The 27,696-nt window shown below is 41.0% G+C and overlaps 1 protein-coding gene across 1 annotated transcript in view; it reads right to left on the minus strand.

Annotated features, from left to right (window-relative positions):
• FAT3 (FAT atypical cadherin 3) overlaps nucleotides 1-27,696 on the minus strand; it is a 471,657-nt gene that overhangs the window by 79,959 nt on the left and 364,002 nt on the right. Inside the window, exons 9-12 of the mRNA XM_045020047.1 lie at nucleotides 23,479-27,552; nucleotides 14,408-14,604; nucleotides 11,903-12,056; nucleotides 10,281-10,514 (exon numbers count right to left, since the gene is read on the minus strand). Coding sequence (XP_044875982.1) covers nucleotides 10,281-10,514; nucleotides 11,903-12,056; nucleotides 14,408-14,604; nucleotides 23,479-27,552 — 4,659 coding nt within the window. The remainder of the gene's footprint in view (nucleotides 1-10,280; nucleotides 10,515-11,902; nucleotides 12,057-14,407; nucleotides 14,605-23,478; nucleotides 27,553-27,696) is intronic.

Consider the following 27,696-nt stretch of genomic DNA (forward strand, 5'->3'; position numbering starts at 1 on the left):
ATTAAAGGTTTGCAGCATGTTTCTCTTCCTGGTTCTAATCCAGCTCCATCAACTAATTAACAAAAATGTTTTCTCCAGGAAAGTTAATTTACTCTATTTTAATTGAATTTTTAAAAGAATTCATTCTTTCTATTAAAATAAATGAGATTGCACAAGAAAACCAAAAAGAGAGGGTTGAAATATTCTCTTTACTACAGAAAACAATCACACTATTAAAGCTTGGCAAAAAGTCATGACAAGCATAAGAAAAAAATATTCTATGAATATGAAAAAAAAAAGAAGACAGCTGTGCCATAAGATCAGTGAAATAAGTGGTTACTTTTCAAGTTAGCAATTATTTGTAAGAAGACTATCTAATTACAGCGCTTCCTCCCACCCCCATTTTTCATGGTGTAATTATTAGCCTTAGGATGCTCCTATGGCAGTGGTTCGCAAACTGTGGGTCGGGACTCCAAGTTGGGTCGTGACCTGGCTTAGACTTGCTGGGGTCCAGGGCTGAAGCCAAATCCTGAAGGTTTTAGCCATTGGTGGCAGGGCTCAGGTCCCCTCTCTGGGGCTGAAGCCCTGGGCTTCAGCTTTGGGCCCCCCCCCGCCAAGAGCGGTGGGGCTCAGGCTTCGGTCCCCCATCCTGGCTTCATGTAGTGATTCTTGTTGTCAGAAGGGGGTCATGGTGCAGTGAAGTCTGAGAACCCCTGTCCTATGGCCTTTCCTGATTACTCAAATTTTAAAACCCAGAGTTAACACTTGGGGGAGGGGAGGACAACCAAAAACTGTAACTCAAAGGAGGGGCTCAGCTCAAAAAGTTTGAAAATTGCTCGGTAGATGATGTGTGTGTGTTTGCACACGTGTGTGCAATTTTATATATATATATCATACTCTGCCAACTGAAAAGGCAGAGACTGGGGAAAGATAGACCATACAAGTAAAATGGACAGTGGGTGAGTGACTGACTTGCACCTTGTTAAATTAATTCTTTATACACATATGCAAATATGCATCGTTAACTTAATTCTTTATATGTATACAGACACAAACAACAGAGAATTATCCACATCCCTTGGCCGTTTTTGCTAGTAGTATTTCATTTTTATTGGAATTTTAGTAGTTCCCTCGGTACTTGCAAAGATTTAAACACTTTGAAAAGGAGCAGAACTTCAGACAAAACAAATATTAATCATAGTTACTGAGATCTTTGCTGAAAATGTTGTATCCTCCCTCAATCATCAGAGGGAAAAACTCAGAGAGACAGCATTTACAGATAACTGCAGGTACAAATTAACCATACATAGATACAGAAAACACTAGATAATGGAGCTTGATTCATTCTCTTTGCAGCAGCTGGGGCAAATGCACCCCAGATGGGACTGACTGTAGTGTGAGAGCAGAATGTTTGTACGTCACCCTCACATACACGAGGGCAGCTATCACTTACTACACACAAGGGTCTATAGGAGCCCCAACTAGCAGAGGGTGCATGACATGGGATGTGCTGAACATAATGCATCCTCTGAGCTACCTGGACCTAAAGAGCACCACCCACTTTTGGATGGGTGCAAGCCCATAATGCTGCTTTAATCAGACTTAGGCAAAAATTCTGCTGCCAGGAGCCTTCTGCTGCAGGCCATGATGATATCCAGCAGAAATCCTGAAGAAATCAAGCCCAGGAAATAGAATCTGAATGGAAGTAAATCAAATAGCAGAGACATACTGAGCCATAGGAGACATACAAGATGCAGAGCAGCCAAGGTCATCATACAAAATATCCCACTGTGTGGATATATTTTTGAAACTGACAGATACACTTCAGAGCACTGTGTTCTGCTGTGAGGTTACAGTCTTTCAAAAGAGCAGGATACATCAACAACCAAAAGCACCGCTTCACAAAACTAAAGGGATGCTTTGGAAATGCATCACAGAGCTTATTCATTGTATCTGTTGCTTTATGATGTATTCAAAACTTTTCTTTAGGTTTGTAGAAATCCTTCCCAAAATTGCACTCTTATACTATACCTGTGAAGTTTCACCCTCCCAGCAGAGACCATTCCTAGACTTGTCTTCACCTCAGGGGAGAGAGATATGTGCTCTAATGGTATAATTTGCTCTGGACAGTCCCAGACAACATGACCCCTAAATCCTTTTGAGCATCACTCCTTTCCACATATGGTCTCCGACTCTGTAGTTTTGGCCTGCATTCCTTGTTCCTAGATGTAGAACTCTGCGTTCAGGTATATTAAAGTACATTTTGTTTGCATGGTTCCAGCTTACCAAACGGTTCAGATTACTCATATGACTGCCCTGTCCTCATCATTATTTACCACTCCACCAGTCTTTGAGTCAGCCACAAATTTTATAAATAGAGATTTTTCATTCTGTAACGTGAAAAGCCAGCCTACAGAGTGGCTCAGCGGGAACACTGGCATGAAACAGGACTTCATTTTATCTCTGCTGTTGTTTGGCATTGCCATAAACTGCATGGTAAAGAAGTGCATCTGGAGTACTAACGGTGGTATAGCATCAGGAGATAGCAAATTATTAGAAGAGCTACACTTTGCTGATGATAGTATGCAACTAAGTGACATCCCCAAAAACTTACAAAGAGAGTCAATCTGGCAAACACAGCAGCCCACATAAGGCTCCAAATTAGTTATGCTAAAACAAACATACTGGAAACCCAGACATCAAGCAGTAACATCACACTAGATGGCAAAAACATCAAGGAAAGAGAACAGCTTCCCTACCTGGGCAGCACTGTATTGGCCAGAGATCTCAAGAAGGAAAGGATGTCAAAGATATGAAAGGCATCTACAGTATTTACTAAACTCAACAACATATGGAAATCATTGATATACAGCATCAAACCAAAACTGAGAATTTTCAATTCAAACACAGTATCAATGCTAACATATGGCTGCAAGAACTGATGATTTTAGATAGAAAACTAGATGCCTTCAAAAATATGTGCCTATGAAAGATTCTGGGCATTGGTTGGAAAGACTTCATCACCAAAGAAAAGATCCAAAAAATTACGAACCAGCAACTTGTTTCCACTAGAATCAGAAGAAAGCGCTGGACATATTTGGAGCATCTACTCCAGATACCAACTCACAGACTCCTACATGAAGCTGTCAAGTGGAAACCAGCTGGTGTGCAGAAATGAGGGCACCCAAGAGAAACCTCAAGAAGAACTCTAAGCAGGAAGGGCAGAACAATCTATTTCAACACAATAGAACAGTGGAAGCAGCAGCAAATAACAGAGAGGAAAGGAGAAGACTAGATTCCGCCCTGTGCAGCAACACTGGAAGACGCAATGTAATAATGATTTTATATTTACTTCCATATCATTGATGAAAATGTTGAATAGCTTCAGTCCTAGTACCAATCCCTGTGAAACCCCACTAGAAACATCCCCATTCAATGCTGATTTCCCATTGACAGATCTCAAAAAGAATTTGCCAGACAGCCAGTTCTTAATCCATTTAACGTGTGCGTTATTGATATTGTATAGTTTGAATTTTTTATCAGAATGCTGTGCAGTCATAAGTTAAATGCCTTACAGAAGTCTACCCTTATCGACCAAACTTGTAATCTCATCAAAGAATGAAATCAGGTTTGTTTGACATGACCTATTTTTCATAAATCCATGTTGACTGGCATTAATTATATTCCTATCCTTTATTTCGTAATCAATTAAATCACATATAATCTTTTCCATTATTTTACCTGGGACTGATATCAGGTTAACTGGCCCATAGCTAACTAGGTCATTCTGCGTTCCTTTTTTAATATTGGCACAACATTAGCACTCTTCCAGTCATCTGGCCTTTCCTTAGTATTCAAGATTTATTAAAAATTAACATCAGCAGGCCAGAGATCTTCTCAGAAAGCTCCTTTAGGGATCTTAGTTGCAAGTTAGCCACATCTGCTGAGTTTACAGTAAAAAGAACAGGAGTACTTGTGGCACCTTAAAGACTAACAAATTTATTTTAGCATGAGCTTTCATGAGCTGCAGCTCACTTCTTCGGATGCATAGAATGGAACAAACAGACAGGGGATATTTATACATACAGAGAACATGAAAAGGTGGAGGTATGCATACCAACAGGCAGAGTCTAATCAATTGATGAGCTATCCTTAGCAGGAGGAAAAAAAACTTTTTGAAGTGATAATTAAGATGGCCCATAGAAGGTGTGAAGAGAACTTAACATAGGGAAATAGATTCAATTGGTGTAATGACACAACCATTCCCAGTCTTTGTTTAGGCCACAGTTAATAGTATCTAGTTTGCATATTAATTCAAGTTCAGCAGTTTCTCTTTGGAGTCTGTTTTTGAAGTTTTTTTGTTGCAAAATTGCCACCTTCAAGTCTGTCACTGAGTGGTTAGAGAGGTTGAAGTGTTCTCCCACTGGTTTTTGAATGTTATGATTCCTGATGTCAGATTTGTGTCCATTTATTCTTTTGCGTAGAGACTGCCCGGTTTGGCCAATGTACATGGCAGAGGGGCATTGCTGGCACATGATGGCATATATCACGTTGGTAGATGTGCAGGTGTACGAGCCCCTGATGGCGTGTCTGATGTGATTAGGTCCTATGATGGTGTCACTTGAATGGATATGTGGACAGAGCTGGCATCGGGCTTTGTTGCAAGGATAGGTTCCTGGGTTAGTGTTTATGTTGTATGGTGTGCGGTTGCTGGTGAGTATTTGCTTCAGGTTGGGAGGCTGTCTATAAGCGAGGATACTATTAACTGTGGCCTAAACAAAGACTGGGAATGGTTGGGTCATTACACCAATTGAATCTATTTCCCTATGTTAAGTTCTCCTCACACCTTCTATGGGCCATCTTAATTATCACTTCAAAAAGTTTTTTTTCCTCCTGCTGACGATAGCTCATCCAATTGATTAGACTCTGCCTGTTGGTATGCATACTTCCACCTTTTCATGTTCTCTGTATGTATAAATATCCCCTGTCTGTGTGTTCCATTCTATGCATCCGAAGAAGTGAGCTGCAGCTCACGAAAGCTCATGCTAAAATAAATTTGTTAGTCTTTAAGGTGCCACAAGTACTCCTGTTCTTTTTGCAGATACAGACTAACACGGCTGCTACTCTGAAACCTGAGTTTACAGTGTTTACCCCTAGTAGATATTGTTTCGCATCTTCCTAAGTTATTAATGGACTGGAAATTACTTCATAGTTCTCATGTGATATGAGCACATCATCTTCCTTCTTTCCAAATACGGAAGAGAAATATTTATTGATCACTTCTGCCATCGTTATTAACAGTTAGTTATCTAGTAATGGGCCTACAACAGTATTAGGATTTCTTTTGTTCCTAGTATAAGTAAAAAATTATTTCTGTCCTTAGCCCTGGCAGCTATGGATATTTCCCTGATGTCTTTAGTTTCCCTTATCAATTTTTTGCTCTTCATAACTTCTAATTTATATGATTTCTATTATCCTCCTTTTCTATTTTTTATATACTATTTTTTATTGCTAATTTTTTCTTCATTTTGCCACTGAACTGGGTGGGTTTTTAGCTAAAGTTATCTTCTTTCTTAATTGTGGAAATACGGCTTTTTTGAACATTTAATACATTCTTTTAAAGAACTTTGAATCTTCATACACATTATTCTATCTATTTTTTTTATCTCAATGAAGTTTGCTCAGCTTTCGGAAATTAGCCCTTTTGAAGCTCGAAGCATTTATGGTAATTATTGGAACTGTCCCCTATTTGTCCATATTCAGTGTTATCTGGTCATGATCACCAGTCCCTTGGCACTTATCACCCTTCAGTCCAGTGATAATTCATCTTTATTCATCGTAAGGAGCTACCTTGTGTTGGGGACAATATCTTTTGTGTTAAAAAATTATCATGTACAATTCTTAGAAACTGTGATGTTGGTTGAACGGTACCTCTAGCATATGTCTCCCATGACAGACTGATCAAATAAAAGACTGACTAGAAGGAGCTTGTTAGACTTCAATAAATTGCCAAAAACACCAGTACTGGATGAGGGAAATGGAGAGCTGGATCTGCCAGCTGGCCACCACAAATGTTAAAGCTCTAGGGATGGGGCCGACTCCAGGCACCAGCCCAGCAAACAGGTGATTGGGGCGGCCATGGGGAAGGGGCAGCACGTCCGGCTCTTCGGCGGCGGGTCCCTCTCTCCCTCTCGGAGCGAAGGACCTGCGGCTGAATTGCCGCCGAAGACTGAAGCAGTGGCGGTAGAGCTGCCACAGATCGCGATCACGGCTTGGTTTTTTTTTTTTTTTTTTTGCTGCTTGGGGCGGCAAAACCCTGAAGCTGGCCCTATCTAGGGACCAGATTTCTAGAGGCGTGTAGGAACATGAAGATGAATACTGGTGCCAGCCTAGTTGGAAGTAGTAGAATTTTTGAAAGCATCCAGGCACCTAACTCCCATTGGATTTCTCCATCAAGTTTTCCTGTAGGGTAGACGTTGCACAACAGATTCCACATATCAGATTGCTATGGTGTCTCTGCAAATCTGGGAGTCTATCTGCCACGCTGTAAAACCAGTAACAGCTCAGGTCCCAAAGCCTCTATATTCTATCTACAATAGCAGGATGGTGGGCTATTTCACTAGCTTGCATGATACAGGTGAGCTCCATGAAAAATCAGGAATTTCCAGTAAAAGTAGGGCAGATAGCAATGCTATATATTTATGTTTAAAAAAATCAATAATTATAGTGTAACAAAGGGAGTTGTGTAGCCCCCTCCCCTTTCTTCCAGATGCCCACTTAATTAACCATTTGGACCATCCGTCTTTGGGGAGGGGTAATATAAATTGAACTGTGCACTGTATTGGAATTTGCTCCTTGTTATCCAAAGCAATTCTCTTCGACTGAAAGTTGTGAAATTGGAAAGCAGAGCCCTCCCATTCCTGTCCCCCTCTAGCATGTGTATCTGCCTAGATACAGTTGGGAGCTACCAACTGTGTATCCAAGAGTTCAGAAGAATAATGGAGGTTTGATTAGTTCATTCTTCTGCTTCCAGAGCCAGCCATATGAAACAAAATCAATGAATGTGTTAAATATAAATCAGACAATTTAGGTTCAAATCCTGCATAGTACTGAGTGCCCTCTGCGATGCTGTCAAGCAGGTTGCCAGTTCCCACCAAGGCAGCAGGCTCATTCACTCACATGCTAATAGAAATCAAAGGAGTGTCAAAAGGTATTGTAATGTGATCAGGCCAATTCACTTGTGTGTTGGCATAATTAAAAAGGAAATGTGATGGTATTGTCTTCATTTATCTGTAACCTGTTGAATGCTATTACATTATATTTTACACAATACATCACTGTACTCAATTAACCCTAGATCAAAGCATGTATTAGCGTTTAGATGAGAATTTACTTAACGTGTAAAACTGCATGACAACTAATGAAGGATTGTTTCTGGCTATCACATTGTTCATGAAAACTAATGAAAGACCGGCTGGATGGCTGAATTCAATGCATTATGTATGTCTCTGTAAAGTTAACCAGGATTGAAGCCTTAGAACTGTAAATGGGAAGCATGCTAACTTCAAAGCATGGCTCCTCAAGTTCAACAAAGGGAAATCTACAGATCCATGTTGTGATGAGAACACATGCCAGACTGCTTTCTGGGGAAAACAGCTATAAGAATCTACCTTGGGCGCGATCCTGCATCTCTGAGCCGTTTGGACACTTTCAGGGGGTGTTCCAGATACAAGACAGAGATCCCCAAAGCTGTTTTGGGTAATCCTGAGAGATTTATGGAAATCAGGAGATTACTACGCCTTTGCTAATCATTTGGATTTACAAACTCTGACTCACTTGTAATGTATTTTTTTTACATTAATCTCTCAATAACTCTTGTTTCTTTTTCTTAGCTAATAAATTTCTAGTTAGTTTACCAGAGAAATTGGCTACAACATTGTTTTTGGTGTGAGATCAAGCATATCCTTTGACCTGGGGTAAGTGACTGGCCCTTTGGGGTCAGGAGTGACCTAATGTGAGGTGATTTTTGGTTTTAATAACTTTTCATTACTTAGCCCAGTTTGTCTGGGTGGCAAGATGCACTAGAGAGCCTCAGGCGACTGTCTTTGGCTCCATGGTAAGATTAATATAGCAATCCAGCAGTGCACAGTTGTTACTGGCTTGGTGAAATTGAATTATAGAATATACCACCAGTTTGGGGTGTCAGAAAACAGGGCACACCATCTGACCTGAGATTAACACTCTCAGCTGAGAGCTACTCCAGACAGCATGACACCCTCAACTCTCACAGACTTCATAAGGTCTCTTAGGAAATGCTCAGCACATTTCATGACCAAGCCCTTAAGAAGCAACCAGAGGCACATCCATGTGTTAAATAATATATTGAGAAGCAGGTACTGCACAACAAAAACCTTCAATAACTTGAGCAGTGGCACCGAATCTTCCTACTGCCTGGAAATTGCCCTAATTATCCTAAGAGTATCTGACCAAACATTCATTCAATATAATGCCAGTTCCCCCACATGCTGTATTATGTTATAGTGGGAAGCGTTCCTGGAGCCGACAACATGGCTTGTCTTTCAAGCTCTCTCTCAACGTTCTCTATGCTGGCATTCCTTTCTTCATTCTTCTGAAAAGGGTGCAAGTTCTCTAAATCGGAATTCACCCTCCTTACAGGTAGAGTACATGGCTCTTCAAGGACCGAAATAGTAGAGGAATTGGCAGACACTGACACTGATTGTAAAATGCTCTGTGGAAAATATGTTCCTGGGCTCATTACAAGCTACACAAATGTTTTCAAGGGGAGTGGAGGATACTCTACAGAGATTTAACTACTGCATGTTATGAAAAAAATATCCGATCCTAATGCATTCATTTCCACAACAGTGGGAATATGTTTTTTAGTGCTGACTAATAAAACACTGAATTGTATTAAAATCAGTTTCATAAACCAGAATAACTCCTCCATCTTACACAGCCCTCTATGATTTACAGCTCTAAACATTATAGGAAGCCTATATATATCCTTTCATATTTGTCATCACCTATCCACCTCTATAAAAATATGCAGTCTCAGAAAGAGAATGAATGTAGCAATTACCTCCATTGTTCATGAAAACTAATGCACAAACTCCATTGTTCATGAAAACTAACAGTTCATCATCTCATTATGTAAAGTTGATTGTAGCACAAACGTTTATCAACAACATTTATTCCAAATTCTTTGCTATCTTTTTTTGTTTTAAATGTCACTTCGTATATGAGAAAAATGCTAATTAAAACAGCAATGGAAAAAAAAAACCACTGGGTTTGCAACACATGTATTGGCTTACTAAGAGTAATTGGCTTTTTCACTACAGGGCAGTACAATAAATTGTAATTGTAATTTTTCAACCAAGGAGCATAATGTGTTCTTTCTAGATACAGTAATGAATGTTTGCAGCTTATTCTTTAACTTTACTGAATGCAGCAAATTTAAACTAGCAACCTTAACAACAGAGGACAGTACCAGCATCTATTATAATTCAGAAAAATATGAATAAAAAGTATTTTCCATTCAGTGGAAGATCCTGGTTTGTAGGTAACATCACTCATGCCACGATTTCATAAAACATCTCCCAAAAATAAAGCAGAGAAAAGAAAAACTGCCAGACTCTATATTTATCTACCTGAAATAAATTAGATGAAAAAGAGCAAAGGCTTTTACAATTTAACACTTGTGTTACAAGACAAAAAAATTGTGCCTAAATTTCATGATTAAGTTCCTCACATAACAAAAGGCTGCCATTAAAAAAAAATTAGTAAGAAAATAACCAGAATATCTCCAGTCTATACAAAGTACAACAATACCAGAGTAAAATTATAACAAAGTTGTGATGAATCAAGGCCTATATTTCTCCACCCAGGTACAGATTTCTACTGGCATATAACTATATTACGGGCATAACACAAAAACAGGCATGGAGAACTTCAGATCTAAAAGAACTTGAGATCTTTATAGCACAAAAGTTTAAACTTAACCCTAAATTCATCGTAACTGCTACCAGTGATCTCTACAATAAGAATATGGTGACGACAGACTTCCCTGGCCACTGCAATACTTATACATCTGTGACACCATGCCACACTCAACAATGAGCAGCAGCAAAGGGGATAACAAAGGGGAGAGGAAGGAAAAGCAGAAGAGGTGAATAAGGAGAGAGAGAGAGAGAGAAGGAAGAAGGTGCCATCTCTGTCACAATTCCACCAACCCATGCATTTTTCCTGGGTACTAGTTATTCTTAGTAACATTTCTCACTTACCTACATCAGGATCCGTGGCCTGAACTCTGGTTAACAAAGCTTTAGTGGCTGTATTCTCATAGACACATGCAGTGTAATAATCAGTAGAAAACATTGGTGGATTATCATTAACATCTTCCAGGAAAAGATGGATTTCTGACTGGCAGAACCTGCCACCGCCATCTGTTGCCCTGGCAATCAAGTTGTACACAGGGATTTTCTCTCTGTCTAAAAGGGCCAAGGTTTTCAACTCACCTAAAATTGGGTAAAAGCAGCAATCATCATTATTAATATAACAGAATATTCATTTTTAGATATTGTAAGTACCAGAAAGATCACATATTTTTCAGGAATTAAAAGAAAAAAAGAGGGGAAAAAAAGAAACAAATAATAGTGTCCATCATTGAAAGGAATACAAAATCCTGAAAGCTTCATTTTTACTTCTCTTTATCCACCATAGTTAACTGCCAGTACAAATGCAGTACGTAAGCCAATCTGGATGACCTTCAAAGCCCTACAATTTCACCCATGGCTGAGAGTATAATAAACAGTATTTTTCATGTCTGCCTTTTGGTTACTCTCATAATCTCCATGGCTCTCTAGATTTCTAAACACATAAATGCACTGTAAATCTACTGATGACAGCAGAGATAATCAAATGTAAAGGGCCGTAATGCTGATCTTTGCCAACAAACTCAGAGTCTCAGTGCCTCTGCCTTCCCGTTTAGATCAGATCTCTCATTCTCAGATACACGTTATAGGCCAATGAAAGGACACAGGTGTGACCATGGGCATTAAGAACAACCACAAGGTAGCTTGTTCATATGCCACAAGTTTTAAATATTATCTGCTTCTTATAAAACAGGTAAATAGTCTTCAACCATTAACATATCAGCAAAGCATCTGGTACTAGTCAGCAGGACTGATTTAGTTTTTTATATGCCAGATCCCATATTTAAATACATTACACTTTATTCTGATAGGGGACAATAGCCCACCTTTAACATACTAAACACCTCCCACTTCTTCAACCTTTGTGATTTATGGTAACAAAACAGTACCATCAGATGCAGTGCCTCCTGTTAGTAAACCATGTATCAAAAACCATGTATCAAATCAGCAATACCCCCACAACACTCCAACATGCTAACAAATACTATATCCATGGCCCTTCCTCCCCAAAAGCTTGGATGAAAAGATAGTCCTTGCCACTGTACTGAAGATCAACACATTCAGGCTACTTCAGACCCTGATGGAAGAAATGATTTCCAAAGCTGAAGGCTCCTCGTAAACATTCGGCCAGCAGCTCCCTCTCTTTTATACCAAGTGGGCTCCAGCTCAAGGCCTCTGATGCCCACAACTGGTTTGAAGGTCTTGCTGGGAAACGTAAGGGTTAAATCCCCCTCAATGGATGGAATATCCAAGGTGGCTATCAAAGGGGTTCCTTCCCTTCTACTGTCCTATAACTGTCACCTTCAAAGTGGACATAAGTGCCTGCAATAATATAAACTGACAGCAGAAGTTCAGATTTCCATGTGACACTTTAATGGAAAATGCATTAGCAATAATTGGCGAGAACTCTGGCCCCAACTGGTGGCCAGGGTTAGCAATGTCATTCAGAGACAAAACTTTTGTCACCTTACCGCTTTCTGGATCTAAAAAAAATTTATTGTTCCCAGGTCCAAACAGCGAATAGCGAATTTCACCATTGGATCCGATGTCTGCATCCTGGGCACTGATCTTAAGGATGACTTTGTTTGATGGAATGTCTTCAGGAAATAATGCTGCATATGCAAACTAGGGACAAAAGCAGAAAACACAGGAGATGCAAGAGCTGCAGTTTATATTATCTTTGCACAGACATAATTTTGCATGGTTACTCTCTATAGTGCATGCACTTACAGGTATCTTCAACATTTTTATACAAAAGAAACAATTTTTCTTAAGGAACTTTAACTCATTAGTATAAGTTCTGAACCATTTTAAGTATCACAACACCAACGCAAACTAAAAACATTAGCAGGAGTGCAAAGCTGTTAGGAATAAAAAGGCAGACACACCTTATACACTGTCTACCCTGACTTTTTCTTGAACGCTCCCCTCATTTCACTACTTCACCCTTGGTGGTGAGTGTGGGAGCACAAGGGCAGGACACAGGGTAATTTTACCACTGTATCAGCTGTGCTCAGATAGGTCTAGACCAGGGGTCTCAAACTCAAATGACCCCGAGGGCCGCATGAGGACTAGTGCATTGGCCCGAGGGCCGCATCACTGACACGCCCCCTTGCTGCCCCTGGCCCCACCCCCAATCCACCCCTTCCATGAGGCCCCGCCCCTGCCCTGTCTCTTCTCCACCTCCTCCCCTAAGCGCGCGGCTCCCCGCTCCTCCCCCCTCCCTCCTGGAAAGTGCTAAGCGCCACCAACAGCTTTTTCAATGCACTCTTCCAATCCTTGAAATATGTCACGTCCCGTTGTGATACCCTTCAGTGGCATTAAGTCTAGCAATTCTTCAGTTATATTCAAATTGCAGTCCACACCTCTAATGAACACTGCACACTGTGCGGTATCTGATACATCTGTACTCTCATCAAGAGCAATTGAAAATACTTCAAAGTCTTTTGCCATTTGAATCAATTGTTTTTGCACATTATCAGCTAAATCCGTTATCCTGCAGGCAACTGTATTTGCAGACAAGCTTATGCCTTCAAAAACTTTCTTCCTATCAGGACATAAAATTTCACTGGCCTTCATAAGACATTCTTTTATGAATAAGCCTTCTGTAAAAGGTCGCGATGATTTAGCTATCATTTCGCTTATCACAAAACTTGCTCTTACTGAATCTTCACTAGACTTGTTAATCCCTGAAAATAAATTTCTTTGCTTGGCAAATGCTGCTTTAAGTTGCTGAACTTTTTCCTCTCGGATTTTTTTCATGGTGCATCGTGTCATAGTGCCGACGCACGTTATACTCCTTGGGAACAGCAATCGTTTGCTGACAAATAAGGCATTGAATTTTATCTTTTACCTCTGTGAAAAAATATAAATTCTCCCATTTGTCTTGGAAAACTCTCTTTTCTTCCATGAGTGTTCTTTTTTTTGACGAAGTCATTTCCAAGCAGTTTTAATAAATATATACACTCAGTAATGCACCTCACTCAAAGGACAAAACACGCACTTAGATTTACTGCCTAAGGCTCTGGGAGGGAGTTTGGGTGGGGGAGGGGGTCTGGAGTGCAGGCTCTGTGCTCGGTGCAGGCTCCAGGCTGCGGCAGGGGGTGGGGGTGCAGGCTTTGGGACGGAGTTTGGGGATAGGAGGGGGTGCAGAGGTGAGGGCTGTGGGGGTGAGGGGTTTGAGGCATTGGAGAGGCTCGGGGCATTGGAGAGTCTCAGGACTAGGGGAAGGGCAGCCTGCCCTGGCCCTAGTGCAGGGGGGCGCTAGGACCCTGCGGCAGCAGGTGATGCCGGAAGCCGGCATAGCGGAGGAGTGGAGTCAGCGTGAGCTCCCGGGCGGTGAGGGGGCAGCAAGTGGGGGCTGGTAGACACTGGGGGGAGGCGCGTGGGGGCGGCAGGTGGGGCCAGGGGAGAGACCCGGCCCCAAACATTGGGGAGCAGCGCGCGGGGAGCTTAGGCACAGAAAATAACTCGGGGAGGGGGGCGGGGGTGAGGGGAGTTTGGCGGCGACAGGAAGTAACTGGGGGAGCTCCGCGGGCCGCAGGGAAGAGCTCCGAGAGCCGCATGCGGCCCGCGGGCCGCATGTTTGAGACCCCTGGTCTAGACGTCATGGTGGTTAAACTGCCAGTGGCTACCTGTGTCCTGTCTATACTGATCCTATCACCATTGTTACCACTAGAGGGGCTGCACCAACAATAATCTAACCTCACTACATAATAAGAAAACTACCAGTGTGGAGAAGGCCTAGCCCCCCTCGCTCCACTGCTATGTTCTCTAAAACACTATCCTTCCACCTGCTTTAGAGAAACCATCTACTCCCACCAGTGCACGTCAGGCCACTGAACTAAGCGTGTACCATGAATGGAGCTAAGAAATGAAAAGAAATGAAACTGGAAACCAGTGATAAATAATAGTGAACTTTATAGGAAAACTTTATGTCCAGTAAAATATTACACAACTAAAATTTGCTGACAAACCTGATCACAGACAGGACTATTATCATTAACATCAGTGACCGTCACTTCCACAGCAGCTTGTGTTACAAAGAGGCCATCGGTAGCAGTGATGTTCAGAAAATAAATGTCTTGTTCTTCCCGATCTAGTGGTCTCTTCACGTAAACCTTCCATTCATTCTGAACCAGTCCCAAGGCGAACTTCCCTTTGGGATTCCCTCCTACAAAGAGGCAATGGAGGCCTATCAGAGCTTTGCACTCATTCAAACATAAACACTGATGCAGTTTAAAGGTGCCACAAGTAAGCAGCTACCATTTCTCCTCATACCATGAGAAGTGCTTTCAAACTGGCAAATTTTGGAAATCTGTAATAAGATTATGGTCCCAGGCATTTGTGGTCCCTTGTATGAAAGTAAAACACTAATATCCAAAGAAAACAAAATCCATTTAGCAGAGCTCAAGATGATCTCTTGTTTAGTTCTCCTTAAGGGCAATCAAATTCAAACTGTGAACAATCAATAGTCTTCTCAGGATGGTACAATTGTCTTTCCACTTAGTCTCAAGAGAGGATGTAATACACTGTAGCTCTTGTTACCAAGACAATTTCATTAGCTGTTGATTACGCAATCAAGGAATGGCAGTAGGTTCTATTAAGGAATCCTTTAATGAAAGCTTTATCATACAGCTGTGCTGTTCTTATACTCATTAGGATTCTAGTTTTTAAAAAAAAGTTTACATGAAACAGAAAGACACATTAGTATTAAATAGCCCTAACGAGGGGTCATTTAAGGAACAGTTCAAAGATAAGCATTGCAATTAGATCAAATTTATCAGAGAGTGAAAGCTAGCGAAAGCCAGCTAGGAGTGAAGGAGATGAAGCAGAACAGCTTTTTATTATGCTGAAACACTGACACCGAACCTGGCAATATTACTTTTCCACATCATTAAATTGCATGGAGACAAAAGCAGCTTGTAGAGAGAAAGACTTGTCCCCATCATCCTCAGAGAGGGAAATAATGTCATTTCACACACTGAAGGATACAAGGAATTAAAAGTGATGTGAAAAGGGGCATGGTTCTTTGTCAATAACATTTCTAATGGTTATTTACACCTGCATTTGAAATGGTACAATCCCTAATCTCTTCTATAAGATGATCACCTTCAATTACCTTCCTTTGCTGTAGCCTGTTCTCCAGTTTTGTCTTTATGTTGTCAGATTAGACTGGAAATTCTTTGGGTCAGGTTATTACGACTTCCTATCTGTGTGTAAAGCTCCTAGAACATGCCTGGTCTGTAAAACTACATGTACACATTCACCACATTCAGGCAGAATGGCATCTGTTTATAATGAACTCAGGTGCTGCACGAATTGAATGGGAAGATGGAAAAGCCCCACATTATTTCAATGAGCAAATTACAATTCAGGCTAACCTGCTATTTAAGCTTTTCCCACTAAGAGAAGTTTGCTACTGTTCTCTTAAAGGGAGACTGTAAAGATTGTTTTTTTAAAGGGCTTGTGCCCTACTTCTTTGTGATGTAAAAAGGCAGCCCAAACGGTGTTTTTTCATTATTTTTTTTTCTCCTTAGCAATATCAAGAATGTAAAGTCAGCAAAGCCAAGGGACATCAGGAGGGCTCACTCAGTGTCTTAGATGTGTGCTGTGAGATCTCTTGGCCCCTACTGGAAAAGGTAGGTTTTTAATCTTTACTCCCAACTATTTATGTTCAGTATGTGAGAAAATAGGTATTAACAAAAAACATAGAAAAGAGAAAAAGTTATAAACGGCCGGAATAAAAAAAATCACTCTTCCCCTGTGGTCACACGACTTAATTAGGTGTGGCTACCTAGCATCTCAGATATCATAACTCTGCCAGTTCTCCATAAAGTCTCTCAGGGGCCTGGTCTATACTAGGAAATTAGGTTGGTATAACTACATCGCTCAGGAGTGTGAAAAATCCAAACCCCTGTGTGACACACTTAAACTGACCTAACCCCCAGCGTAGACAGCACTAAGTCGACGGCAGAAATCTGTCGTTGACCTAGCTACTACCTCTTGGGGAGGTGAAATACCTACGCTTTCCCGTCGACATAGGTAGTGTCTTCATTGAAATACTACAGTGGCACAGCATTTTAAGTAGACAGGCCCAGGAAAAAGAGGGCAGATGAGACACATTTCTGAACTTAAAACTAAACAGAAAGGTTGAACACATATGTTAAGCCTTTTACGTATATCACACACCAGAAAATGAGGGCAGTTTAGATTATAGATCAGCCACATATTTTATAGAAGCTTTAGACTGAGTGTGTGCATTGGTATTAAAATATAAAGTTGGTATATCAAACACTTAACCATTTTCTGTTTATAGTAACCCAATGGTCACAGGCTACAATCTTGAAAGGCCCTCAGCTCCCAGTGACTTCTGTGAGAGCACAGGATTCTCAATGCCATGCCGAATCAGACCCTTGCTAAAGCTGTGTTGTGACAAAAAATGGATTTCCCCAAAAGACGGTCCATTGTATTTCATTATGCAATATGGGCTGGATCCAAAGACCAGTCAAGTCACTGAGAGTCTGTCCATTGACTTGACTGAACTATGAAGCACATCCTAGTTGGGCTGTAGAAAAAGGTAGGCACATGCTGATTAACATTAAAATAGCTCCATTTATGTTCAGCATCAGGGTAAAGAAGCATAATTTTTCTCCACAGCTGGTTGCGAACCAGCCATAGCAAGAGTTCTGTTTAATATAACAAAGCCTTAAATATATGTCTTTAACTTCATGATGGCATTCAATACTTTTCTGCACTGTGCATGAGAGTTCTTTGGTTAAAGCAAATGATTAACAAGCTTCAGTTAACATGAAGCACTATACCCACCTCATGTATATCCCATTGCTAATTAAAGAGGAGAGGTAAAAACTTCAATCAGTTGGCTGTTGGTCCTGTTAATAGTAACACCAGCCTTGAACAACTCTATAGTCATTACCGCTATGTTGTTCATGAAATAGCTTTTATATCATATGCTGGGAATTATGGGAGTGTGTATAAAATGTTTGGGTGTTTAAGATCCCACATTTCTTTCCCTTATTCTATTAGAAGATTCATCTGAATGACCAAGAAACCTTAGTGATAAACAGAAAACATGTGAATCAAAGGCTTGATTCATATGTCTCTTCCTTTTTTGTTATCATTATCCTTCCTTTCTCCATTGCTCAGCACTGCTGCTACATTTTGCTGATGAAAGACTGAAGGCATATGATAAAGTGTTACCGAAATAATGAGATGTAAACAGTAAAATACTGTCTGGGAAATATTCTTAAAAGGGAAGGAAAAAAATAAGCTGTGGCTCAGGGAACCATTTTCTAGCACTCGTATGTATGCCCTGCTGCAGATCTCATTCTGCAATGATTAATTAACTTTTCCACTAACATATTTAAGCAGATTCTGTGTCCTAAGGGCATTCTAATTAATTAGTTTTTCACTCTGAATAATGTAGAATTTCTAAACGGAAGCCTCCTGACTACGAGTATTAATGGATTCTTTAAAATCTGTTGGCAGTTTTCTTATGTTCTGCTTTGAATGTCACAACACTGAAGTGTTAGCTAAAAATAAAAGCAACTTTTCAGAATGACTTTGAGGCTAAGAGAATCTGCATTATCTTTCATCTTTTGTTACTTGAAGTTTGACTAATGGCCTGTTCCCCCATGCCCTAGTCAGCACAGGGTACAAAACCAACATGGGCTCAAGTTTAATGAAAGAAAAAACAGCTAGACACAATGAAATCCACAAACATGCTGATCCCAAACAAACAAATCTTGATACACATCATTACTAAAGCGCACATACGTAAGTTATAACAACTAAAAGAGTAGCTGAAAACTAGATATTGACCACATGAGTTATCACTGTGACTTCCTTATTCGTAGTGCATACTAGAGTGGTTATTTATTTTGTTTCTTTCTTTGGATTTCATATTTATTTATTTAGAAATGTCTAGTGCCTATCTGGAATTGTAGGTACTTTATGCATATTAAAACCAATAGTGTTTACACATCATTTAAGACAGTGCACATGCTTACTGAGCTGCCCAAATGATAAAGACAACCCACTAAATTCTACCACCACTACACCTTAGCTTTTGAGGAGGGAGGGTTAGTTCAGTGGTTTGAGCACTGGCCTACTAAACCCAGGATTGCGAGCTCAATCCTTGAGGGGGCCATTTAGGGATCTGGGACAAAAATCTGTCTGGGGATTGGTCCTGCTTTGAGCAGGGGGTTGGACTAGATGACCTCCTGAGGTCCCTTCCAACCCTGAGATTCTATGACAATATTCTTATATCTGCCAATATAACTCCTCCTGCAAATACCTGGGCTCTCAGAAGTGGCTCCCTGAATGACTCTAATGGTATGTCTACACTGCAAGAAAACACCCTCAGCTGGCTTGGGCGGTGGGGCTACAGAATTTCAGTATAGATGTTCAGGCTTGGGCTGGAGCCCCGGCTCTTGGACTCCGCAAGGACGGAGGGTCCTAGAGCCTGGACTCCACCCCAAGCCCAAACATCTGCACCAGTGGCTCTCAAACTTTCCAGACTACAATACCTCTGTCAGGAGTCTGATTTGCCCTGTGTACCCCAAGTTTCACGTCACTTAAAAACTCCTTGCTTACAAAATCAGATATAAAAATAAAAAGTGTCCCAGCACACTATTACTGACCAATTGCTTCCTTTCTCATTTTTACCATACAATTATAAAATAAATCAACTGGAATATATATATTGTACTTACATTTCAGGGTGATACTTGAACTTTTTTTTTTCCACTTGTGAGTCTTGTCTGAAGCCAGAGCCCCAGGTGGTGAGGCTGAAGCCTGAGCCCCACCACCTAGAGCTGGAACATGTAACTTAGCTTCACAGGACCCACTGTGGTGTGGGGCCTCAGGCAATTGCCCTGCTTGCCCCCTCAATACCAACCCGGCATTTGTGACCCCACCCCAAAACCCATCCTGTGAGCCCCTCCCCCCCCCAAGGACTGCAAACCCCAGGCTGAGAAACACTCATCTAGATTAGCTGAATAGCCCCTGGAAGACCTCTGTGTACCCCCAAGGTATGTGTACCCCTGGCAGAGAGCCACTTACCTACAATACAGTTTTATAACCCCGCAGCCCAAACCCTGTGAGCTCAAGTCAATTGACACGGGCAGCCGCAGGTGTTTTACTGCAGTGTAGACATACCCTAAAGGACAGATCCTCAGCTCTGGTTTATTGTCTCCATTGACTTCAGCAGAGCTCTGGCCATTTACACCAGCTGAGGATCTGCCCAGAGGTGCTTGAAATGAACACAAAGCAAGAATAAAAATGTGCCGCTCACCCCAAAATTACTTAAATACCCATTGAGCTTCCCAGGCAAAATTAAACACAGACAAAAAAAAATAATACTCACCACAAACAACACAAACTCTCCCTTCCACAAATACTGAGAAGAGATGACTAAGGGGTCCTTCTCTCTTAATCAGAAACATTGGCACCGGCTTCAATGATTTGCTGGATCAAAGTTATAACCTCTGCCACACTTCTGGTTGTTTTCCCCCGATCTACCAGCATTACCCCTCAGGCTTATCTGAGATGGCCATCAACCAGCTCACCCTCGCCCAGGGTCAGATGTCAGTCAGACACTGGGCTAAACAGACCTCCTCACCAGGTAGGTCAGGCACACTGTGGATGTCAGACTGAGTTCCACTGGCACACTTTGAAGCTGCTATAGCCCATGCCTCCTCACTAAGGGCTTGAGCCTCTCAGATGCTGAGCATCCTCTGTTCCCACTCGCTTCAATAGAAACTGTGGGTGCAGAGCAGCTTCAAGGACAGGGAAGCAATCTTAACAGCCTCAAACAGTGGTTATGTCAGTTACTTTAGGCCGTGTCTACACAGGGACACTCAGGAAAGTTAATGTAAATCAACTAGAGGTGTGAAGTCAATGCACACTGTGTGTGGATGCCCTCATTAAGGAGTAAAGTGGCCTTAATCTACAGTAACTTAGTCTGCCTTGAATCAGGCCCCCTCCCCCACCTCCCTCTCCACCTTGAAGGTGACTTCACACCTTTTAGTTGATTTGCCTTAACTTTCCTGAGTTTTCCTGAGCAGACAAGCCCTCAGATATCTAAATACCTTTACAGAACCTGAAATATTTGCACAAGCAAGGGCATTCCCCTACAGTAATTACAGGGTCCTGTAATACTGCAAACACTAAGAAAGCCTTATCTATTTGTCTAAAACAATACTGACAAGTCTTCAGTAACCCGCATGAAAGGGCCCATGGTTTATTGCATGCAACTGGCCAAAATTGCACTCTCACAAGAAAAGCAACAGTGCCTCTTCCATCTCCAGCTATCACTGCCAGGAACTTTCTGATATTTAACAGCCAGCTTTTATACTGTGGCTTTCATTGGTATGGATCCCAAATTGTTTAACAAGGACTGTCAATAAATGGGCAAATAGGCATCACATCTTCCACCAGTGAAATGCAGATGGCTCTGCGTTCGAAAACGGCAGCTGTTTACCAGCACACAGCAAGCCTGAAGAACAGGTCTGAACTGAAGAATTGTATCTAAGTTAAACTAAAAGTGGGAGGGGCATGTTAGTCAAGCACAGTGTTATTATCCATATTAGACGTTGGCCAGAACACTGAGATTAATGACTGTATTCTTGGGGAAAGTACTATGGGACCTTTAGTCATCACAAGTGGTTAGAGCTTTGATTTTATGCCTCATCTAAAAGGCGATTTTTCAACACATTCTGTGTGTGTTGCATTTCCTCAGGGAAAGGTATGAAAGGCTATTCTGAGTGCACCAAATGCCATTCTCATCATTTACTTTCTTTTCCCTTTAATTCAGTGATCCATACTTGCTCCCGTGAACGGCTCAGGCATGGCTGTATTTACAGAACAATATTCTGGGTCTCAAAATGACACAGTCACTGAAAAAAAATCCCCAGCTATTTTGATGTCATGAAATGTTCAAGTCCACTAGCTGAACTCATTTTGAACTCAAAGTATGAATTGAATGTTTCATTAGTGAAAATGCAACTGTATTTTAACATTTGTTTTTTAGCCAATAGAATTAAATGTTTCTGGATGATTTTCATTCCACAATTTCCCATATCTAAGAGGATGTCTTAAAAAACTGAAGATAGCAAAGCCTTTTTGGTATTATGTTCTAGCAGTTGCAATGGTATCACATGTGCCTTTTAAACCTCTTGTTTTTTCAGTAGTAGCATTTTTAGAATGTACTATGACAACATAAAATCAGGAAGGGATAGTTTTGAAACTTTTAGGTCTTATGGGAGGAGACTGGTATTGAACTGGTATTTTTCTCAAATTAATGAAAGCGGATTAATACATAATGTATCTGTATTGTGCATTAGAACAGGAGATTTAAGACTTCAGGACAATTTACATAAACGGAAAAAATGCTAGTTAATAATTATCTCAGTGAACTAAACTACTCCCAATTTAAACATCACCGCTTTGCTTTTCTACAGCACTTTCCATTTGAGGATCTCAAAGCTCCGTACAGACAATAATTATATAGGTGTCACAAGGCCTCTAGGACACGGGCATTATTATTCCAGTTTTACAAACAGGGACAATGAAGCACAGAGAGGAAGTGCATTACCCAAGTCACACAGGAAGTGGGAGGCAGAGTCAGGAATAGAACTCCTGCCTTCCAGTTTTGTTCTTTACTCACAAAACTACCCTTCACCTCCTGTCCTTATACACTATTCTATGATACCCTATTAATATATCAGTTTAGCCTTTACAGGTGTGGAAGAATTTACTTTCAAACTGAATAAAGACTCTTTTCAAATGGTCAAAATGAATTATTAAATCACTTGAAACTTGTGGTATTTTGAATGTATATGACGACAAATCCATGGCACCTAGGAATTCATGATTGTTACCATACCACATACATGCCACAGCCATTCTCCATTTGATAGCAAAAGCTTGGATAGAATTCAGATCCTCCAGCCCCAAATACACAAACCCATGCACCACTTGAGCTAAATGAGACTTCTTATTTTTGCCCATTACTTGTTAGCAGTATTGAGTCAATGACAAAACCGGGAACAGTTCTAATTCTATCCAGTGCAGACAGTGGTGCACACCAATAATGACAAGGTTATTACAATATATTAGCAGCTGTGCAGGATGGGAGGCAGGAGGAACCTGCCTCCCATCCTGCACAGCTGCTAATATATTTACTTTACTCCCAAAAATGTACTGGAGAATGCAGACAACAGATATAGACATAGACAAAATAACCACACCTCATTTCCCCCTCCACCTCCCTCTCCCCACCCAACACATACAGACATTTAATTTTGCTCTGGAAAAAGAATGACAATAAATATAACATGATAGGAACAAACAATATTACCATGCTTGGAAAAAATATTAGTAATGAAATAACGTTTACACCATGCTGCATTTAGCTACTGCACAGCTGCTAACCAGAACAGCAGTGAGGAGGGTTATTGCTTCCCTGGTTTGTGATACGATGCTTCTGGTAAGTGGGGAAAGTGTGGTATTCCTCCTTCCCTAATTTACAGTGCACATCAATTTTTCCACAGATAGTGATTTTTTAAATTGAATTTTTAAATGAAAATTCCCCTCTCTGAAAGGGGAAGGGTTTAATTAAAAAAAAGTGCTTAGAAATGTAAGGGTTTTCCTCCTGAGAATAAATGCTGTTCATTTTCCCTGGTTGATACATTAAGTTCTGATCTTTCCCATGCTGACACATCAATCATGATGGGTTACACTTACATTGCAGCACAGCATGAAGTCTTGGGCTGTGAAATTGGGGAGGGGGGGAGGGAGAGTGACACACACACAAATCTTTTTCTCTCTATCCCTAAGATTCACTAGTTGCTACAAAATTCTGGTCAAATTAAGAATAATAAATCCAAGAGAAACAGAACTGACTTGCTTGCAAGCTGAGGATGTACTTGAAACCCTGCTAAATCTTTCATGCTAATCTGTACTAAATCTCAGTTCTTCAATAAGAACAGGTTTCAGGAAGAAAAGGGGTTTGCAACTTTCTTACCTGTGATATGATAGCTAACCTGCCGGTTGACTTCAGATGTGTCTTCATCCCATGTGCTGAGAACTGCCACAACTTCACCAGGAGGGTCACTCTCTTTCACGGATCCTCTGTACACCTCGTGTTCAAAGATTGGTGCATTGTCATTTATGTCTGTCACAGTGACAGAGACCAAGATGGTGGATGAAAGGGAAAAAGCTTCTCCCAGATCTGAAGCCACCACTGCAAAAGTAAAAGTGGGATTCTTTTCATGATCTAGGTCCTTCAATGTGCTGATCCACCCACTGTTGCCATCAATTGTGAAGGCTTCCATGATCTTGTCCAGCTCTGATTCTGCTGAAAGAGTATACGTGACTTGCCCATTTGCACCCCAGTCTGCATCAATTGCTTTAACTTGGATAAGATTAATCCCTGTTGGCATCCCTTCCATTATTACAGCTTCATAGTTGGCAGCTTCAAACACAGGCTTGTTGTCATTTACATCCAACACTTTAACCTCCACATCCACAGTTAATACAATGTCCACTTTGTCTAGCTGTATGGTGGCTGCAACTTTAAAGTGAAAAGCAGGATTTGTCTCATGGTCAAGTCTCTTATCTAGCTTTATGATTCCAGTGTCTTGGTCTATGATGAAAATCCCTTCTTTGTTGTTTTCAGCTAATTCACCATTAATGGTGCTATATACAGCACCCTGGCTTGGCAAAACATGCAAAATGTCAAGGGTGCTTCCTATGACAGTGTCTTCTGGTATTGTAAAAGAATATTGGGGTTGGGAAAAGGAAGGCAAAAGAGCTTCTGGAGGTAAAACATGGATATAGACAGGAATAAGGGAATGCTTCATGGGAATGCCACCATCAACTGCTTTGACAAAGAATGACAGAACAGTGTTTTTCAGCTGGTTAAAGTTACCTTTGGTGACCATCCATCCATTGTCAGGATCAATTTCAAGCAGATCTGCCACTGAAACAGAGGCTTCACTATACAATGAATAGGTGATTCTTGAATTAGCTCCATCATCTGGATCTAATGCTTGCACTTGGGTGACCAAATGACCTTTTCCAACATCTGCTTTGACACTTGCTCTGTATTCTATTGTCATAAACTGGGGAGTATTGTCATTCTCATCCACTACGATCACTCTCACGGTGCAGAAAGTTGTTCTCCCACCTCCATCCAGGGCCCTCAAAAATATACTGATATCCCCTTCCAAAGGGTTCTCTCGGTCCAATTTCTCACTTGTTAGGATCTGTCCATTGTTATCAATTAAGAATCGGTCCTTGGCAAAATCATTTATTATGGAGTAGTTTATCTGGCCATATATACCAGAATCTCCATCTGTCGCTTTTACATGGATTACCTTAGTTCCAGGGGCAGCATTTTCTCTTACCTCTGCCACATAAATACTCTGTGAAAACACGGGGCTATAGAGGTTAGCACCAAGGATCTGGATATGCACCTGAGCTGTGCTGGTGAACAATCCATCCGAGACAGAGACATTTAAGCTATACATTGGCTCCATCCTCTGTTTCCGATGGTTAGACAGAGTTATAATGCCACTCTTGCTGTCCATTATAAAGCTGGTCCGATCATTTCCAGACAAAATACTGTACTCCAGTCTGTCAAAATCAGAGCTGTCAGCATCAGAAGCTTGGACACAAGTCACAAAATGGCCCCTAGGGGCCAGTTCACTCATGTAAGATTCATATATTAACTGGTTAAAAACTGGAGGGTTGTCATTCATATCTGTCACATAAATACTAACGAGAACTTCACTGCTCAGTGGTGGGAATCCATTATCAGCTGCCCTGACTTTTAAGCTGCACTGCTGTAATAGTTCATGATCCAACATACGGGCTGTCAGGATTAGGCCACTTGTGCTATCTATGTGAAAATAATCAGTGCTGTTAAAGGAGTCCTGGACAATCTGATACTGTATAAGTTTGTTATTTTCAGAGTCTGCATCAGTAGCAACAACCTGCAACACAGGAGTCCCAATCAAAGATGCTTCGGATAAGGTGGCATTATAGGCCGAGTGATCGAAAACGGGAGGATTATCATTTACATCATTAATAATTAAGTCCACAGTGACTTCAGCCCGAGCACCAGTGAGGGCATCACTGGCTCGTACTGTCAGCTTAAAAACAGAATTTACTTCATAGTCCAATGGGCTGATGACACTCAGAACACCAGTGTCAAAGTCAATGTTAAACTGGTTGTAGGGATCTCCATCAACAATGATATAAATGATACCCTGGCCCTCTGGGCTGGTTGCATTTATGCTAAGAATTGGGGTGTGCATTTCTATGTCTTCATTTACAGAAGCTGTATAGAAGGGCTTGTCAAACACAGGCATTGCTTTATTAACTATAGTAATAGGAAGTTCTACTGAAGCAGACAATGATGGATTACCACCATCTTTTGCAAGGATGATAACTAAATACTCTATATTAGATAAGTCAGAGTTGAAGGCTTCTCTTAAAGTGACACTACCAGTTTGTCTGTCAATTTCAAAATGCCCATAGTTTTCTTTCAACAGATAGGAGACTTCACCATTTGCACCCTTATCTTTATCAATGGCTGTCACTCGATATATTAGGGTACCGGGCTCAGCATCAACTTGTACAGCAGCATAGTAAGGCAGCCCTACAAACACCGGAGCATTGTCATTGATGTCCTCAATGTTAACTCTGACAACCACCCTGGCCACACGCAGATGATCTAGTTCACGACTTGCTTCAACGACCAGCTCATATAGCTCTTGTTTTTCTCTGTCAAAGGGGATGCCCGTCGTTTCAATGACTCCCGAGGTGGATTTGATCATGAACTTGTTCCCCGGGTTTAATATATCATACTTCAAGGGCTCATTGAGACGGTTTCCAACAGCATTCACCACAGCTACCTTTGTGATATTAGTGCTGTTCTCCGAGATAGATGTGGAATAAAAGCTTTGTGTAAAATGGAGCCCACTATCCATGGCTTCTTTTACGATTATGGTCACCATAGCAGTGCTGTAAAATTTCCCATCAGACACTCTTACTATAAGCATATAGTGATCTTTGGAAAGAGTATTATTTTTTATGGTGAGTACTCCAGTACTTGAATCAATCAAAAAATGGTCCACATTGCCTTCAATCAGATTGTATGTTAGTTCAGGTGGAACCTCTGAATCCGGGTCTGTAGCCTTGACTTTAAGAACCTCTACACCAACATAAGTGGGCAGAAGCAAGACTGTCTCAAACACAGCCTGACTGAAGACTGGAGGATTGTCATTGATGTCAGTTACTTCAATAGTAACTTCGACTGGACTCTCCGCTGTGAGCTGTGGATTTCCGCTATCTCTAACATGCACGTGGAAATGGAAGTGGGCTATGGTTTCATGGTCTAAATTTGCGATTGTTCTGATTGCGCCAGTGCTGGAATCTACAGTGAAGTACTTCTTAGCAGTGGATTCAACAATCTGATAAACCAGCAAAGCATTCTGATTACTGTCGGCATCCGTGGCTCGTATCACCAGTGGGTTGTTGGCTGAGCTCCGGACTATACTGTTTATAGGAGCAGCTTCACTTATGCTGCCCAAGTATTGGGAGAGGAGAAAAACTGGCAGGTTATCATTTTCATCAACAATCTGAATGCTGATGGTGGCATTTGATGCCATGCCTGCCATGTTAGTTGCTTGAACAATGAGCTGGTAAGAGGAAGTGCGTTCATAATCAAGTGGCTTTTGACTGGTGATGACTCCAGAATATGGGTTTATAGTAAAGGCTCCATCCACATTCCCATCCTTGACCTCATAAACTAATGTAGACTGACTGATTGCAGAGATCAAAATGACTGAAGTTCCAATATTAACATTTTCATTAACTTCTGCTTGGTATTCCTTGTGTGTGAACTTTGGATAGGAATTATCTGACATGGTCACAGAAATGCGTACAATTGATGTTGCAGACAGTGGTGGTGAACCTTGATCAGTTACTTTGACTGACAAAACAAACTGTCCCATTGTTGTCAAGTCCGGTTCCTTCAATACTGTGATGATGCCTAAAACTGGCTCAATCTTGAATGTGTTCCCAGTGTTTCCTAAAATATAAATGTTGAAAGCTATATTAGAAGTGAAATACTGACAATTCAGAAAATTATATGTTATAAAAGGAACCTGACTATGATACCATCACATTAACCCACGAGCGGTCATCAGTAATACTAGTAATTGCACAGAATAGA

Source organism: Mauremys mutica, chromosome 1 (genome assembly GCF_020497125.1).
Source record: "Mauremys mutica isolate MM-2020 ecotype Southern chromosome 1, ASM2049712v1, whole genome shotgun sequence".
NCBI classification, from domain to species: Eukaryota; Metazoa; Chordata; order Testudines; family Geoemydidae; genus Mauremys; species Mauremys mutica.